The sequence below is a fragment of the Clavelina lepadiformis genome, chromosome 7 (genome assembly GCF_947623445.1).
Source record: "Clavelina lepadiformis chromosome 7, kaClaLepa1.1, whole genome shotgun sequence".
In the NCBI taxonomy this organism is placed as follows: Eukaryota; Metazoa; Chordata; class Ascidiacea; order Aplousobranchia; family Clavelinidae; genus Clavelina; species Clavelina lepadiformis.
This window is the reverse complement of record NC_135246.1, coordinates 10,713,349-10,733,254: the sequence shown is the minus strand read 5'-3', so window position 1 is coordinate 10,733,254 and position 19,906 is coordinate 10,713,349. Positions and strand designations below refer to the sequence as shown.

The 19,906-nt window shown below is 33.1% G+C and overlaps 1 protein-coding gene across 1 annotated transcript; it reads left to right on the top strand.

Moving 5' to 3' along the window:
- The first annotated feature begins 577 nt into the window (after window positions 1-577).
- On the top strand, window positions 578-18,582 carry LOC143464441 (E3 ubiquitin-protein ligase XIAP-like). Its single transcript, XM_076962204.1, has 16 exons — window positions 578-741; window positions 873-1,349; window positions 2,276-2,397; window positions 3,728-3,765; window positions 4,138-4,400; window positions 5,977-6,059; window positions 6,195-6,288; window positions 6,402-6,475; window positions 6,671-6,753; window positions 8,788-8,973; window positions 9,053-9,167; window positions 9,322-9,575; window positions 10,860-11,031; window positions 13,589-13,701; window positions 13,810-13,961; window positions 16,367-18,582. The coding sequence occupies exons 2-16, from the start codon at window positions 920-922 to the stop codon at window positions 16,564-16,566; spliced, it is 2,379 nt and encodes a 792-aa protein (XP_076818319.1). The 5' UTR covers window positions 578-741; window positions 873-919; the 3' UTR covers window positions 16,567-18,582.
- The last annotated feature ends 1,324 nt before the right edge of the window (window positions 18,583-19,906 follow it).

Sequence of the window (19,906 nt, the reverse complement as noted above, 5' to 3'; positions counted from 1 at the left end):
CCTAAATAGCTTTTGTGCAAGTTTCAATTATCACACATTTTGAGAAAAGTAATTAATGCCTTGCCCAGAGGCCAGGCAGTACAACAGTAGCGTCATTACGTATCAAACACAAGCTGCATTTTGCAAGCCCAAGACTTGAATCACTCCGCAACAAAATGCTTGATGATGACTTGTACATGAATGAATGCATGAATTGCATTGTTTATCAGATAAATGACAACTTTCTTCAAAATTTCCAAAGTCTTTTCAGCTATTAACCCATGTTTGTGTTACAAAGTTTTCTTATAATTCTCTTATATCTGTCTTGAAATAGTAAACATTTTATTATTGGAGAAAAATACATTTTCTCCAGTTACATCAAACCTACTTTTGTTAACTTGAAGCTAAAGGTAAAATTTATTCAAGTTTTCAAAGGTAAAATTTATTCAACACTGGGCCTTTTGCTAACTCCATTGCACTTACTTAGCGTCAAACACTACTGTATTTTTATGCTTGACACTAAGGTTATGGCATGGATAAGGAGGTGTTAACCTCACTCATTTTGAAATAACAACCGTTCGTGTTTTGGCACAGACTAAAACGTTTTTAAGTAATCAAAATCTTGATTTTAATTGTGAAAACTTGATTCTGTGCAACTAAATGGAGGCTAGTTTATTACACAGACTTTATAGGCATTTTCCAGTCACTTTACATAAAGTTGCCCAACGTTTTGGATTAAAGAGAGCTATTTTGACACTTGCTGTAAGTATTTGGTATTTTGTTTTATTACTATGTTATGTGTTTATGATTTTTCTAAACAATGTTTTTATTGTCATGTCTAATTTATGTTACCTGTTATCTAACTGAGGTTTATTGCAACTATTTTTGTTTAGGTAAATTTTTCTAACTACATCTTTGACTGAAGTTATCTGGGTTAGTTATGGAAGAGTTCAGTAATAATAATATAAGCAAGCCCTTTTTGCCAAAAATTCATTCTTTTATTGGTGAATACTTGGAATGGTTTATACAAAAACTTGAACCTGACGAAGAAATTCATAAATGTTTAAAAATCTTTCAAAGGGGGATCATTTCCATTTGCCAACAAAGCTATCAGCAACCTTACATCAGTAATGGAGGAAATGAGGCAGATACAATAAAACAAAGTTTATACATTATATGCAAAGCATCACTTGCTGAAACTGAAAACCTTTTATGTAACCAAAATTTCAAAAACATACCATTGCTAGCGTGTCTGTGCATCTTATTGAACAATGAAAATCATGAAATTCGGGAATTACTTCTGGAGCAACCTGACTGGTATGAAACAAAAATTGATATTATCAAAGATGCATGCAAGCAGATTTTAAACAGTAAGTTGCAATTCTAATTAGTGTCTACTAATTAGGCATCTTATCATAGACTATAAACGCAATGTAAGCTTAAGTAATCCATGATGTAAGAGAAATGATTTATTTGTATGAATATATATCATTTAGTGAATCAGTTTTGATTGTGTGGTTGACTGATTGAGCATGTTTATAAAAATGAAAGTGGTTATCCGCATGACCAGAACTTGAGTTAGCCCTATCAGTGTCCGTTTACACGTTTCATATTTTTGCAGCTCGACTAATTCCATACTTTTATACAATACCGTAGAGCAGTGTTTCGCAAACTGTGTGCCGCGGAATTTTTGGAAAGTAGGCTATTCGTATTACAAATAGGCAGGCAAGCATGCGAGACTTGAGTGTGTACTATCTGTTAGATAACTGATAATATTATTGTATTTGCCTTGCCGATGTAGTAAGGGCAATTTTCACGTTATCATTGTATTGGATTGTTATGTAATAATGTGTTTTGAAATGCCCTGAGTAAAAAACGGGAGAGACTTGTTGGAATTGACGAAAAAATGCGAGTGTGCTTGGCAACGATGGAACCTTGTTTCAATCTTATTTCTTCCCAAAAACAAGCAGAGTCATCACCATATAACTTGCAGAATAAAATTTTTTAAAGCAATTTTGTTTTTGTAGTACTGCAATTGTGCCACGGATTTTTTTTTTTTTTTTGTAGCGCACCGCAAACTGAAACGGTTTTAGAACCACTGCCCTAGAGGTTTCACATTAGGCAAGTTTTACTGTGTTTGACACATACACTGTTTTTATATCGAATTGGGATTTGAACTTAATGAGACCCAACATTAAATAGTTAATGGTGTTAAAATTTAATACATGTAACTTTGTTTACTGTATTTAAAAGACCTTTTTGTCAGTAATTTTTGAAATGTGCTTTCTATGTTTAGATCATGTATCAAAGGAAAGAAGCAACAATCTCTTGAAATATTTAAAATACTGTTCTTCAAATTTGAAGCAGGGTGTAAATAAATATTTATATCAGTCAAACAGCTTGAAGAACATGAACGAAGTAAGTTGCACTTCAGGAAAAATCAGATTTATTATATTCGATAAAAAAATTCCATGGTATCATTTTTGGAATGCTTAATAAACCATTTTACACTTCGGCTTGCTGTAATAAATTAAATATAACATGCATTTTACCAATCTATGACAATGGAAAGCCAAAGAAGTCTTTTAAAATTTTGCCAATTAAAAAACTTTTAGGGTTCATTTTATGATTTTTTTGACTTGGTCTGTAGCATAAGGCTTTTAAAACATGATTAAAAACAAAATAAACTCTCATGGTCTAGTTATGTTTGTATAGTACATTTATTAAATGTACCATAGCCAGTGTTGTGTAAAATGTCATCAAACACTGTGAAAAGAGAGAAAGAACTTCAGTACAAAACATTATAAAGAGTGATTCTTTTTATATGTGGTTATTTGCTAACAAAAACTGACCATTTATGATGCTTCTTATTGTTTTTTTTTTACTTCTCAAATCAATGAATCATTGCCACAACATGTGACATATTTAAGCAGTATCATATCTAGGAAATCTTCATAGTATTTGAGTAGTTTAAAACAAACCTTACCATACGTCACTTGTGCTTGCAAGTATTACAGAAAATATTAACCTACCAGTCAAAGAATTTAGCTCCAGAGCTCACAAAGAGCAAATCTTGTTAATAATTTTGTCAATGCATTAGCTGAACTGGCAGATATTAAAGGGCATTACCCTCTTAAACACATATATAATGAGCATAGTGTTGTAATATTGCATTTTACTGTATATACACTTCATAAAATACAGCATATTGTACAGTTTTTATTATAATGATGCAAGTTAACTTCATAAGGAACAAGAAATGTATGCATGGCTTTTGAACAACTTACACACTTTACTTACATGCATAACAACCAATTTTTATATATATATATATATATATATATATATAACATACCCATGGTACCACGAAAATACAGCAATATACCTGCATTGGACTAATTCCACCACATCAGAGATAACAGACTAAAACATAAGTTTTCAGATAATTTTGAGAACTTCGGTTTGTTTGAGCAGCAGTGTTGAATGAAGTTGAATAATTAACAACAATTTTTACTTAAGATTCTTATTATAGCGTAGTTTGGTTGGTTTTGACATCAAAATTAAACCCAACATCATTACATTACAGTAATATACAAGAGGTTGCTACTACTAGTACTATAGATGTTTAACTTAAGGAGTTGAAAGCTTTTGAATCTTCAATGAAAGCCTCTTTGTATGATGAGCACATGCTTCATTTACAGCAGCCAAGTCTACAGTATACCTCATCAGTTGAATTTTTTTGTTACAGAGTACTGATGTTACAAGATTTCAAAGGAACTATGAATGGTAATAACTGAAATATCAGTAGGTCATTAGTGTATCACTGCAGTGTCATCACAGGATAATTTTTGTTTTTATCTATGCACATTGCCAAGATCTTAAGATTTTTGTTTTATTTACTAAACATTAAACAGTAATCTGCCTAAGTTGACTGTTAGGGGAAAACTATGGTAGAATTTTAAAATTTAATTTTATGATATTGATTTGCATACTGTAAGGTACAGATGCTTGGTAATGATTTTGATGGACTTGTGCTAATAACTTAAATAATCTCCAAAAATAAAAAAGCAAAAAGAACATATGATATATTGGCATTTTACAACTTAAGTTATACCATTTGTTTTTAGTTTTAAATTGCAATACAATTAAATTTCTTAGTGTTTACATTCCACCCGGAGATCCAGTGAAAGAATCATACAGATTAAGCACATTCATAAAGTTCCCTCAAGAAACTCCTGTTAACCCCAGCAATCTTGCTAAAGTTGGCTTTTATTACATTGGCTACAAGGATAGAGTGATGTGCTTTAGTTGTGGTTTGTTTACGGACAACTGGACTCAAGGAGATGATGTGAAGTTATCAAGATGGCATAGGAATGATTGCCAAATGATGAGAGGGGAAGAATGTGGAAATGTTCCCATTGGTATGCTATTAAGATCATATTCCATAATTCCTAACCATTGCTTTACAATGTAGATTTTAGTTGATATGTCTGTGTAAAATGACATGGTAAATTACATGAAACTGATAAGGAGCTTTTGATTGAGAGGTTTAATCCTACTAACTATCAACTGAAGTGGACTTCTTATCCTGCTATGAGATATGACTTTGAAAGTAGTCAGTGGAGACCCAAATTTAAACTGACAACTGTAGTGCATTATTTACTGAAGTGCCTTTTAACTGGTTAATAATATTATGATTTTAATTTCCCAAGGTTGGATACTTTTAGCACACATCTTGTATCGCTTCTTTTCTATAACCTTTGCTTATAAATTGATGGTGGTATGCTAGTAATTTTTAACACACATTTCACAGCAGGTCTACCATAGTATCACCTCTGGAACGCCATTTCTTGAATTTTTTGACAATTTTTCTCATAACTTCCACTCAAGACTGAAATCACGTCCATTTCTACATAGAAGGAAGAACCAGAAGTCAAGTTGACCTGACCAAGTTGATACAATAGAAAGCTAGACCAGGAAAGTTTGGATTACCTTGGCAAGATCTGTGAGCACAATGTTGTGGTGAACTCAGCGATTCTTCTTTGATATTCTGTACTTCTTCGATCACACATATGAGCACTTGCAAATTCACACCAAGACAATTGTGCACCAAGCTTTTCAAATGTAGAACTTTCGAGTATTATTTCATGTTTATTTTTTGGCCTGGTGCTGCATATTCATGGCGAACAAAACCATATGCGTTAAAGAAGCAGGTCAGCATCACGTTCACATTGCTGAGAAATTTTTGTGCTTTTTGGAACTTTGTTGATGCCAGATGCCTTCGTTGGGATGACTGTAACTTGCTTTCAGGGGTTGAAACTATGTCACAACACGAATTCAAAGAATTTTCACAAAGTTTTGTTAAATTGTTTCGATTACTTCTGCTTAACAATCACCAAGCTTTGGGCTGAACTTGATTCAATATCTCTGTTTTATGATTTCAGTCAATTTACGTAAAAATAAAAATCCAACAAGGACACACCACACATCTGAATCCAAAGAGAGAAAAGGTTGCCACCGATTAGCCTGATACTTTCCACACTTATGTAGAAAGAATGAAAATACCAACCATAAACACGTTGTTTGCCATTTTTTTTGAACACACCTCCTATAAATATTGGAATCATAAAATTTTGTCCTTGAAAACTTTTTCGAGCTGGAAATTGCTTGAGAAGTCTCATTTGTCCCATCAAAATTGAAAAACCAGTGTAATTGAAACGCCTTAACAGTTGGGTTAGAAACCACCAATGATGGTCAGTATTCGGCACATTTTTACCCAATAGTGTTACAATGAACCTGGTATTAACCAAGTAAAACAAAATTCGAAATTGTAATGGACGTCTTCTTTCATCACCTTCTTCTTTCACCTATCCTGTGTTGACCACTTGGAATTGCCTTTTGTCTTCAAACGCTGATTATTATGCTAATTTTGTGTGAGCAGGAATCTTTATTACTTCGTTATTACAGTTTTATTTTACAATCATTGTGTTTTTGAAGGGGGGATATTTGCCCGATTTGTCAATCAAGGAGGACAACATGCCGTAGCGCCAGCAGGTAACCTGGCAACTGAAAACAGACAGGTAAGTGAAAACATATATTTAAGTGAAAAGGCAAATTTATGAATATCTCAGAAGTACGATTTTCCTTTCTGAGTTTTTATTCAATTTATCCTATGATTCTGCTATCATACCATAATGTGTTATCCAATTTGTTAGGCTTCAGGTGCATCAAAAAGTAATGTGTCAGAATCTCATGCCAATCTGCCAGTTGGGTCAACAGCCAGACCAGCTGGAGAAGTTCTTAATTCAGGTTCAAACACTTTTGTAATATTGGACTATTCGTGGAAAGCACATATCTGAACATCTTGGACAAAGGCTACTTTATTGTTAAATTAGTTACAATAATATTTGAATGGGTTTCAGGTCCAAGAAGGCGCAAATCTGCTCAAACAGCACGGCCCATACGTCAACCACGGTCACCTAGCACTAATTATCAGGTATTTTCGCTATCTTCAGAAATTTGTAAATGTGCTTGTTTTTGTTTCAGTGGAAAAGGCAAATGGCCAAGCTTGCATAATACATATCTTTCATAACTTAGAGCTGAATTGATTTTAGATTGTCCTATTGTTGGTATATTTTATCTGATGTTTTATTTCACTCGTTTCTGTAATTGTTGTTTATTATGGTTATAGAGAGTGAAGCTTGCTACAATTCCATCAGTTCATCACGAGCAGTTGGTAAGAAGTTTGGATCTCAGAAAGGAAGCAGACAGAATGTAAGTGGAAGCTATTGTTAGTAAGGTAGTGTTTGACTGATGATATAAGTGTGTCTTGATCTATCTATTTATGTATTCTATTCATTCATACATATATGCGATTTGCTCAGTCAGTGTGTGCGAGACACAAATCAAAAATGTTTTTCGGCGGATCTAGAGATGTCAACTTTCATTGAAATTGGAACCAGTTACTACACCTATTATAAGACCTGTCAGTTTTCCATTAAGCCCCAGGATGTTTGGTCAGTGGTGAAAAACGATCAAGACCCTTTGTTTTCACCTAGTTTAAAAAAAAAAACATAAAAAGTGGACAGAAAGTTGTTGAATTGTCATGACTTTGATATCATATCAATTTATGATCAAATTTTGTGATATCAATTTGATTCATCAATATCTCAAAACATTTATTAACTCTCGTGCATGAAGCGCAGTGCGGCAAGCTTTGTCGTGTTGGCGTTAATAATGCAGTGTTTTAAAAATTCAATAAAGTCTGATTTTCATAAGGGTAACGCAATAAAAAATATGAGTCATATGAGTTTTAATAAGCCTGATCTGAGTTTGTAAAATCAGGTGGCAGAAGGCCTGATGTGGAGTTGTTGGTAATAATATATCTGAAGCGTTTCCAGTTGCCCTTTCTAAAGTTCCAACGCTTCATTGGAGTGCTTGTGACAGATGTTATAAGTTTGCAGGTCAGATGTTTTAAGTAGTGATAAGCGAGTTGGTGTTGGAACCGCGAGAACTTCTCAAGCGCTCATCTGTTCAGTAGTTTCTTGTCAACATCAATGCTTGAGAATGCAAGGTCAAGGTTAGTTTCTGTTCCCTAGCATTTGGGGAAAACATTAGCTTTATCCTTTATGCTAAAGAGAAGGGCGGGATTGTTGTGGCTACCCAGAAAGCCAGCCATTATCCGTCGATATTGATGTTGTTATATTCCCAATCAGCGTAGTTGCAGTTGAAGTCCGCAGCGTATAAACTGGAAGGAAGGAACAGAGGCAGCGACGAAGGTTACATTCAGGAGGATGATGAATTGTAGACGTTCAAAATGTTGTGAAGAACTTAGTAAGACTAACCTGTTTCAACAAAGTATGTTTATTGCATTTGCAACGTTGAGTTAACTTTAAATTGAGCTTAAGGTGTCCGATAGCTCTTTTTAACAAAGATAGGCCCATTGTGATTAACTTGGACAACTTGCTCATGCATTTATTCGACTTTATTTTTATCAAGCTTGTAAAAAGTAAAATCTATTTACAGTAATACTTTTGGTTAAGTTGATGATAGGTTGATGATGATAACATTGAGTTAATTTTAAATTGAGCTTAAGGTGTGCGATGGCTCTCTGTACAGTATGTGTTTGGATTAATTTCAGGAAACTCAACAATTTCAATAAACAGTGATGGGTTAATGGAGTCAATATAAAGTTGGAACTTGATGTAAAGGGATTTCAGGAAGACAAATACATGTGCTCTATTCTTGGATTCTAGAATAGCATTGTACAAGAAATAGCTTTGAGCATAAATTCAATTATTTTTATTTTTTTTCTACTGTTTGTGTTAGGTTTTGCCATGCATTAGGTGAGACTTTAACCAAATGAGCTGACTCGGACAACTGACAATATAAAAATGGTTTGTGGGAAAGCAGAGTACAATTGTGTCATCACATAATAACAAGAACTTTTAAGTAGGAACAATTATCGTATCTCTTAATCCAATCAGTTTTTTGTTTGCTTACATTGCGCAGTATGTAGTGATATAACAATTAGCAAGAAATACTATTGTATTTTGGAAGAAAAACTGGGTTGGTTTAAAGAAAATACTGGATAACTGGCCCAATAGTCTACATAACTATCTGCCTGATTTATTTTACAATTTTTCAGGGTCTAGAGTGGCAAAGTATTAACTCATTAAAAAAACATGTTATTGAAATGACTACTTCAACAAATTTCCATTAACACTCTGGAAGACAATGCTTATGTAAACTTTTCTGAATGCAAATAATAATCAGGTAACTGCTTTAATATACTTAGTACGTTTGCAGGAGATCATTCTCTAATTGGGCGTTGGAAACAAGAACAGTCTATCCAAGTGATTTGGCTCGATCAGGGTTTTTCTATCTTGGCAACTTGGACAGAGTTCAGTGTTTTTCCTGTGGTGGTGTCCTAAGAAATTGGAATTATGGAGACAATGTTCATGCTGAACACAGAAGGCACTTTCCCAATTGCAGGTAGCTTATTGTAATGGCACATTATGAAATGCATTTAATGTCAAAAGATCATTGTTTGTTGCATTGCGTTTGTTTATAGAATGGTTCAAGGGACAGAGGGTAGAAACATCTCAATCCCACCTGGGGATAGGTTAGCGCCTCCCGATCGACCAGCTATGTTTCGTGAACCTCCTGATCCTTCGGAAACTGAACAGGTTTGCTTTGCTATTTTGGAATTTATCATCTCATATGTGTTTTAGGTTGCAAATTTAGTATATTTTCAAGCAACAGTTCATTAATTTTTTTGGGGTCTGAGAAGTCAGAATATGATATATTAATGTGTTGTTTGTTTTATATGTTTGCCAACAGAGAGAACTTCAAAGTAATTTTCAATGTCTTTATCCTGTCAGTCCACACATGAGTAATGAAGATTCTAGATTTGAAACATTTGATCATCGATGGCCGCAAAGCCGAGTGAGAGCAACACCAAGACAAATAGCTAAGGCAGGATTTCTCTTTCTTGGAGAACGAGACAGAGTGAAATGCTGGTATTGCAATGGAGGTCTACAAAACTGGGACCCAGATGATGAGCCATGGTCTGAACATGCCAAGTGGTTCCCAACGTAAGAATTTATTAAAACATTAGTGATAATGACAATGTTAACATTTTTTTCACAAACTTTGTTTTTATTTTAACGTACCTTGTTTGAAATGTTTGGAAAATTTAAGCACTTCAATTCAAAGTTGTTATTATCGTAGCTTACTTTGTTAATGTTTTGTAAAATTCTGGGCTAAGGTTCATTTCAGTGTTAACCTTATTTAGTTGGTATTTTAGTTTTATTATTGTTCCTGCTATTCCAAAATAGTGATTACTTACGTAAGTTTGGGTTTGTGGAAATATTGCGTGGTAGTAAACTATTTCAGAGTAAAAAGAACTGAGGTGACGAACTGCAATTCAGACAATTTTTGGGGTCTGTTTACTACTGTTATCTGTTATGTTTAATACTTTTATCTTTTTGTTTTTGTGTATACTTTAGTACAGTGCTTTTCAACCTTTTTGATGATGGTTTGCTCTTTTTAGTGTCACAAAAACCTCATTCGCACTTGATACAGGATAAACTATGAAATTTTTGACAAGTATATATTGACCCAGACAAGTTATCTACCAACCAGAGATCACTGCAGAATAATAACATTACTAGTTATGTGCTAAATTAAAAAAAAAGATTTAAGATTTAACAGAATATGGGTAATTTTGGTAATCCTGAGAAGCTTCACTTGTTTACATGTAATCAAAGTTTATCACGAGCAAGGAAAGCATTTTAAAGCTGTCACTTTATTGATGCATGATAGTAATCATCTTGTTTTATGTACAAAAAGAATTGTAAACATTTTATTCTCATTATTGTAAACCAGACAAGTTGGATCTTAGACGTTGTTTTTTAATATATACAAAACAAAAGATTTGCCCCGGATCTGCTCCAAAGGTTTGGATTCATGAGAATAACATAATCAGTCAATATTTTTGCAAAATATTTGCATTGATGTTTGATCTGGCACATCCCTAAACATCTGCAGAATAAATTAAAAATGACTTAAATTTATTTTAAATTTTTCATCAAAGCAGTATATTCTCATGTCCTTTTCATGCATAACTATTTTCACGGTTAGTCTTAGTTCTATTCGATAACGGTTTTATTCCTGTATATTTTTGAAGTTGCTTTCAAGTTGGTCTTACTCTTTTCATGAAATTGATATGAGCGCATGAATTTAACAGCTGTTTAATTTTAAAAATTAATTATCGACTTTGTTCATTCTGAATGTAATTGATACTATTAACAGTTGTAAACATATTAAATAAATGAAAAGTCTGTACTAGTAAAAGTGTGTTGCCATAATATTTGCAGATGTGAATTTCTGCTACAACGTAAAGGACCAGATTTTGTGCATCGAATGGTGTCCTTGTTTCCAAACCTTCCACGACCTGTTTTACGTGGACCATTTGATGTACTACCACCTGGCAGCAGAGGTCGTGGTCAGCGACAACCTTCACCACCACCACCTATAATTGATCCACAAGTAAATGAAATTTGTTTGCAGAGATATAAATGTGTTGTGTTATAATGTTTCCATTACGTTATAAATGCATTTCAAACTGTTTTGATAAGACACTAAGTATTTGAAATTTTGTAAATGACTGGTAAAAATCATATACATCTCACATGAAATCACTTACAGATGTATTAAGTAATGCATTTCAAGCAGTTCTATATGAACCCACAGTAAAGTAGACATATTTTTCGCAGTGCACTACCTAAAAGTTTTGTATATTGTTTTACTTGTTTGCTCGGGAGCAGAACAGTTAGAGTGCTGGGCTTGCTTTGATGCAAACTGGAGTTTGACATCCAGTACTACCACTGTCATAGTGTGTTTTGACAAGGCATTAACGATGCTTTCTACTGTTCCATGGTCATGCTGAATAGTTCCAGATTGAGGCAAAACTACAAAAACATTGCACAAAAACAGTTTGAATAACACTGGTCAACAGCCAATTTGCTTCTGAAACGAATGAGGTCAGTCTTGGCTAATTTGGGGTCGCTGATCACGAATATCAACTTTAAATTTGTTGATTAGCTTTAGTTTTTGAGATATGGCACCATGCCAAAATGTGCTTTACTTTCTGAAGCGGAAAATAGCGTGCGTTTTTCTGTTGTAGCTTGGATCGGTCAGATAGAGTTGCGCACTTAATATATTTGTTGGAAGGTAGATGACGTTTCTATTCATATTATTTTTATTTTGACATGTTTGAGTTGGGTTGTTTGCTTGCTTCTTTTGTAAAAACTTTATGTGTTTAGTCTTAACTGCTCTTTCTGCATTTGCCTCGTAAATGCATAAAAAATGCAGACAATTTCTCTTACATTTGTGGTGAAATAACTTTTTCCAGCACAAAAGCGAAGTATAACGGCTGTGGTCAGGAAAGCAAACCTTGTATTCAACTTGTATTTTGGATGCAAAGTTGGTGATCAGGACAAGAGTTGGGCCCCTCACATATGCTGTAACTCCTGTGGTGCAAATCTTCGGCAATGACCAAATGAAAAAAAAAGAAAATGTATGCCCTTCGAGAGAAGAGAGAAGAACCTACTGACCATATTAGCGATTGCTACTTTTGCATGATCTCCCCGGTTTGTAAAGATTTGTCAATATAGAAGAAGCAGAGCATCCAATACACAAATATTCCATCTGCAATTCGTTCCGTACTACAAGGAGAATTACTTCCCGTTCCTGACGCAACTAAGGAATTCACGTTATGTTACGTTGAAACATATCTTCCAAAGAACCACACCTTATAACTCCAAATGAATGGCACAATCTTATCCGGGATTTGGAACTACCTAAAAGGCTTTAGACTTCAGCTATGGAAACTTCTGGCAGAATCATCATCTTCGAAGACGGTGAATTTGATCAAGTGCCATTTGGCAAAGAGAAAATTGCATGGGAAGCGTTTAAGTTGCTGGCCACAAAATTCTTGGGGAAAAAAAGAGCTGACAACTACACAGAATTGGTGTCCAATCTCATTAAAGCATACAGATGCATGGAGTGCAATATATCACTGAAGATACACTTTTTAGACTCGCACCTGTTTTTTTTCCACCAAACTGTGGAGATGTTAGTGATTAGCATGGTGAGCGATTTCACCAATGCATATCTACAATGGAAAAGAGGTACCAGGGAAAACAGAACCAATCAATGCTTGCTAACTTTTGCTGGATGATATCTAGGGATGCTCCATTAACCGTATTCAATCGACAGGCCAAAAAGGAGAAGAACAGATAAAATAGATTAGAATTTTATATTTGACAAGTGACAATTATTTGTTGCATACGCTATGCTGAAATATAAACGCATGCAATTATTACACTGTTTGTAGATTGTTACTGTTCTGTTCAATAAAGTGCAACAGGGCTTGCCATATGTAGATCAACATACAAAAATAAAAAAAGTTTTTATCTTTTAAACTAGAGCAAATCAGCAATTTTAACCAACATTTTTGGATTCAGCGTCCGAAAATACATAAGAATCAGTTGTTTTCTTATCGGAAGCAAAAAATTTTTGAAAAATTGTTGACCAGTGTAATAAGGGATTTAGAGGTGAGGAATCATGGCCAAGGTTAGATCATGCAAAGGCTTTCATCAGTCCAAGGATACAAATTCTCATATAAAGGCAATCAGAACAACTTTAATATATTAACTCACTGTTACTGACTTACTGCTGATGTGCAAACTGCAATACAGTAATACAAATTTACTCACTTCAATCAAATCACTTTTTATGGAATGGTTATAGTTAAAAATTTATCAGTCATATAACCTTTGCCAGTCTGTTAGTAACATTAGGTTGTCTGAGTTTATTTTCTCTCAATTACTTTGTGTTACATGCCACACTTTGCCACAACTTTATATGCAATTCTTTGCACTTGGCTCAATATTTATTCATTGCTGCTGAAACCCTACTATTTGCACATACTCTACTCCTCACTGACTTTTTGCCTCTGACTTTATGTTAAGGTTTTCTATTATCACTTAATACAAAGTAAAATTAAAGGCTAAATTAATTTTTTTCATATTACTTAAATTAGGCGGAAATGCAGCGTGTACGAAGTCAGGTTAGTGAAGCAATGGAATCCAGCATAGTTAGAAATGCGGTGGAAATGGGATTTGACAGTCAAGTGATTCGTCGACTCATTACGAGGTATTAACCGTGTACAAACGTGTGTCTAGTAACAAGTAGAATTATTTTTAAGAAGGAAGTTTTTTAACTTGTTTATTTTTATTGTTTGTTTTTCTCATCTTTTTGCAGGAGATTTGAAAATAGAAATGAGATGTATCATTCGGTAAATAATCTGATTGAAGATCTCACTCACTCTCCACCATCTGATCATTCTGACACTGATGAAAATTGCAGCGACACGGAAAGAACGCCTTCTGTGCCAACCAATATCAAGAGACCTGGTAATTTTAACTTCATAATACATGGTTTTACAATTTACACCATCTCCATTCATCACTAGTAACTTAATCACTTGCATGTTGTACTTCGGGTGGGTCAGAAAAAGGATAATTTTTTATCTGATTTTAGTATACGTAGTTGTCTGCAATTTTTACCACAAAACATTGTCGCGTGACTAATACAGTGTCTACATTTTCAATATTTTTTCCACATAAATTGTACATCTTCTCACAATTTTTATTTAGCTATAATGTTTAGTGATGATGTTGAATGAATTGCCTCAAGTTAAAATGGTGGCCATTGTAACAAGCTCATAAAATTGTAACCATATTTACTTGTTAAAATGTGTTTTCATAAGAAACTGCGCAAAATTATTTTAAAACAGGAGTAATAATAGCCTTTGATTATAAGGCACATGAAATTATGATGAAATAATGTGGCACTTGAATCGTCTCACACATATACAGTACAGGCTCTCTCAAATTTGTAAAGTTGTTTGGTATTCGTACACTTGATTTTACGAATTTGTAAATTGGAGCTTTTGGTTTGTTCACTTTTTTTGGTCATGTTTAAAAAGATTGAGTTAATTAGTGTGTTGTGTGCGCATTACCGTATATTGAATTTTTCAGTAATATAGTAATATAATATTGTAATATATAAAAGCAACAAACTGAGCTTTAGAACCGTACATTCATGATAAACAAAATCCAAAATCTCGTATTCTGGCTATGAAGTGTGTAGTTATAGAAGTGTGTACTACAGAAGTACAATACTGATTTTTAAACTAAACTTGACTGGAAAATGTTTTTAAAGTTGTTTCCTGATGTCATATTTACAAAAATATTAAACAAAATATATTTTAAATTTAATCGCCATGCTATGAATCCAAGTTTTTCGGCTTGGAAGAGTTTCCAAATTTAGCGATTTTTAAATGAAAACTTTGGGGCTCATGAGGGTGGTCAGAAAGTTAAAAATTTTAAAATAAAATTTTGGCAACTTTAGTTTTGTTTGATACAGAATGGGATTTATCTATTTAACTTAAAGATTTAAAACATCACCAAAAAATGGACAACCCTACTAGAGGTATTCCATGCTATGTTTGTTTTACCTTGCAAATTCGTTAAGGTAAAAACGTTGGATTATGTCACTTATTGCAATTATGAAGTCACAGAGCAGTTGAAATATTTAAAAGCTTAAGTCTATGTATCTATAGTTGATTGGTAAGACTGGTATAAATAAGAAACTAGTGCAATATAAGCTGATAACAAACGACAATAATTGACCACAACAGAAGGTGTTGGAGTTGTTATAAAACCAATCTTTTGGTGAATGTTGGTGAATGTGAAAACCAAAAGACTGAAGATGTGGAAGGTGGAGGTAGAAGAGTAAAGATATACGTGATTTTAATGGCGGCATGCAATAAAAAAAAAACGAAAAATATAACTGGATGAAAAGTGGCGGAAATTAATGACGCCGTCAATGCGCTTGGCGTTGTTTGAATTTAAAAATAGGTAATGGCAAGCTATTTCTTTCTAATTACCACAAAGCTCGAACTTACTACAATGCATAATGCTGACTACAACTACCAATTTTATCTTTCACCAAGATATCAAGGGTTTTTTACTATTCAATAAATAAAACGAATTTTGACTTTATGTTATGTTTACTCTTGTTTACAATTTGTTCTTTTCAAGCATAAAAACCACTTTTTACGGAATTCGCTAAAATAAAAAATAACAAACTTCTTATTTATGGTAGAGCATGGAATGATCTCTCAGGTTTGCATAAGACAGTGTTTTAGGTGTTTTTGCAGAGCATTTTGCTTTTAAAATAGAAAAAAGCAATGGTTGTTTTTATTTCAATGTGATGGAAATAGTGGTCAACGCTTATTATCCAAAGTATAGTATGTATAGGTTTTCAACATACAATTTTATTTAGATTGCTGTATTTTAAACAAAGAAATATAATCTAACTCTAAACTCTTTTGATTGTAAAAATGGCAGATTACTTTGTCACATAACTATCCTATTGAGGGTGTTTGTTTACCCATCCCATAATATCATCAAAATGGTTACCATTGTTGCAGAATTACATTTCATTAATGTCCTTGGGTCCATGTGATTATGTTACATACATTACAATAATCTTTTTCTGTACTAGCTATATGTTTAAAAATATTGATACTGGTAATTGGAAATACTTTTTAAAATCTTCATGACGCAGTGGTATGCTCTGGCATACAGAATGAAAACTATTTTATCAGGAAAGTTTATTTTTGTGAAAAATGCAAGGGAGATATTTTTGATAAACTTGCATTGATAAGTCTCTCCATTATTGTGATAAAATGTTTTAAAAATGTTTATGACCATATTTTCAAGGAACTTTTACTATAAATTTTATTTTACAGATGAAATTCCATTCATTGAAGCTCGAATTCGAGAATTGCAAGCAGAAAGAAAATGCAAGATTTGCTTGGATCGAATGGCTGATGTTGCCAGTGTATCATGCGGTCATCTTTGCAGCTGCACCGAATGTACACAAGCTCTTAGAAATTGTCCAATATGCAGAGTAAAAATTGAAAACTGTACTCGTACTTACATGTTGTGAAATGTCGGCATGCATAATTTATTTTTGGTTCCTTGGTACGCCGACCTTTAACATCAGTTAGGGGACTTTCGATCTGAATTGTGTGAAAAATATTCATAGTTAAAATCGACAATCTAAAGGTAGATCAATATCTTATTCCCAGTTTATATGATTCAAGGTTATGACATCCATTTTCCTCAGCACTAATACAAGTTTTCTCTTGGCATCATTTGCTTTGACATAAATGTCTGCCCAAGTTGTTACCTAGAAGGTTATAATAAGCAAGCATTACTACTATCTTTTTCAAATACATTACATTGGAAGAAGTGGCTGTGCAATCTGCATAGATACATAAATAAATATAATCTAAGCTAAAATTGAAACAAGATAGTAATGTATCTATAGCATAACTGATTTTTTCTGTGAAATGTATTTAATGTATGTTACTTTGCACTGGACTTAATTAATTACCACAAATTCTAAAACTAAAAGTATTTCGTTTTTAAAAGTATTTGGTTGGATTAGATCAGTGCTTCTCAACCATGTTTAGCCACAATCCTAATTTAAGATTAATACACATTGGCAAATGGTGCCCCACCTTCTAAAACCTTTACACAAATAAAAAAAATTCTTTTTTCAATCTCAATTAGAATAACAGCGTTTGATCTCAATCAGTTTTAAAACCTCAGGCATTTTTATCACAATATCTTCGGCTTATTTGTGTTGTGTAAGATTTAAACAACTTCTATGTTAATGGAAATGTGTGTTTGTAATTTAACCACCCATCCATTTGTTCTATTTTTTGCCATAAATTGTGTGGGACCAAAAGTTGTGTTGGTGGTCATAAGCATAACAGCAACAACGATATAATTAACCACATAGCAATGGCATGTTATCGTCTTTGCTTCTTCACTGGCTATTACCACATGTGGCATAATCCCATATAGGAAATAAATATGCGACAAGGGACATAATGTGTTGCATACACTGCAACATTTTATCTTTGCTTCACAAGTAGTAAATTTCAAGCTATGTAATAATTAATATCCATAATTCCAATCCATAAAATGTGACTTTGCATGACCATCCACCCCAGTTAATCGACCACCGAAGTTTGGATTGTGACCCATGGGTTATGAAGCACTGGTTAAAAATGTATTGCAGTTTTAAACATAAGGACATGTTTTAAGTGTATTTGCCATCGATTTAAATATTAACATGTACATTTTTACAACATGCATGTAATCTTATGGGATTACAGAGGTCCATCTTCACAAAACTCTCTTACAGCTTTTATGCAGGGATACCTGTTGGCTTTAGCTTTTATGTGACTTTATTGAGTTATGTGTGGTGGAGCATTTCAACATTTTAAAATTATTTACGGTTACATTAGACACTGCAAAAGGAGATTTTTGGGGTGGCTTCTTCAACAAACTGTAAATATATTATGAGGTCCATGGTGACATTTGAATATTTTTACACCCACACTAATATAATCATCTTGAAAACTTTGTAAATGGAGTATCTTTGCTTATTTTGGGAAAAATGTTCAGTGCCTCACTTTTGTGTATAAAGTAAGTTTGTTGATGGTCACAGTAGTATCTAATCATTTAAGGTATTAACAGTCAATATTTCTTTGTGCTCAAGTCTTCTGAGTAGTTGCAAGTTGGATTGCATTTTTGAGATGTTTTGCGTCTATGTATTATAAAGTTGGAACTTCAGAACTGTTCATTGTTCGTTCCATGATATGTTTAGGTATTGGTATATTATTTATACCACTAGATCTATGTTGCCTGGCAAAATAGATAATTTATCTGTACTGTTGCTTTTACATGCCTAAATGTGGTTTTAGGCTACTTGTTAAAGCATAAAATGTATTATTTTCTCATTTAAATGTTTACATTGTTCACCCCATTGTTAGCTTCGTTTAAATCTATCCTTTATACTGTTTCTGGCTTGGCTTGGACATGTATTTGTTATCACAGTGCTTAACTATTATGCACAAAGTGAGATACAAATAAAAAGAATGGTACAAAATTCAGTGTGATTGGTTTGTAAGATTTCATCGATGCAACACACTTGATGGCCAATTTGCACCACACTGTACCTGAATATTTCAGGTATTTTTTAAAATACAGTGGTTTAAAGCAGCTAAAAAAGGTCAAACTCACATTTTGTACAGTGATAAAAAATTCTGAAAAAATTCCACTGACACTTCAGAAAACATTACGAAAGCACTTTAGTTGCAGTGATAAACATTTATTTTGAACTTCGGAAATAATATGTAGTGTGATTTTACAGCCTTCCTTTTTTTTGGAAGAAAACATTGTTATGTCGTAACACTAAATATGTCTCAAAAACAGTATATAAGTATTCTTCAACTTAGAGTTAATTAATTAATTCTTAGAAATGATATTTATGTTTGATATAGTCTAGTTTTATTTTTAACATATCAACACCTCTTGCTTGTCATATAGATTCATTGGATTTTAGGTCTAACATATACATAATAATAAGCTAGAATGCAATTATTTATCAGTTGTCAGCTGAAATGATTAAATGATACTCATACATCAGTGCTTAAAATTAATATGTACTACCAGATGAATTTAAAGTTTTATTTTAATGGTATGTGATAAAGTTTTTATGTGATTTATCTCGACAAAGATTTTTTAAAACTTGAGCCACAGTTAGCCGACTCAGCTTATTTGATTATGTTTTTTGATAGATGTGTATTTGTGTTTCTTTTTTTATTTATTGAGTTTTCCAATGTTAATTAAGACCACAAGAAGGAAAAAGCATCATAGATGTCTTGCCCAGGAGCATTGCAGTGCAAAATTTCCAGGTATTGAAACTGGATCACTTAATAGTCAGTCTGTGACTCATGCTAAAACTCGCACACTACCAAGTAAATTGTGTCTTATAATTTCTGTTTAATGATACATTTTATCATTTTAAAAATTCAGCGACTTAAATTGTTGATATTCACCAAAACGGTAATTTGAGTAATGGTTGGAAGCATTTTACTGTCACCATGCTCATTTTAATTTGAAATATACCAAAAGTGCAATGGAGTTAACATTTTAAATCAATTGCTCTTCTGGTATTTAGCATAATTTAGAAGTTAAGGTGGTGAATATAGAGCCTTAAACTTCTGTCTTCGGGAAACTTGTTCTAAGCCTCAGTTGCTGTTTTTGTTTATCTTTCATTTTCCAACGGGAATGTTCTATTTTTTACTGCTGATATTTGTTCATGAGCCGTTTTGACCTAGAGTATGCAGCTTCTAAATATTTCTTAAGTCATTCACTGTTTAACCTAAAGTTTTTGGCAAAACATCGTTTAGCATATTTTTTTATATAAA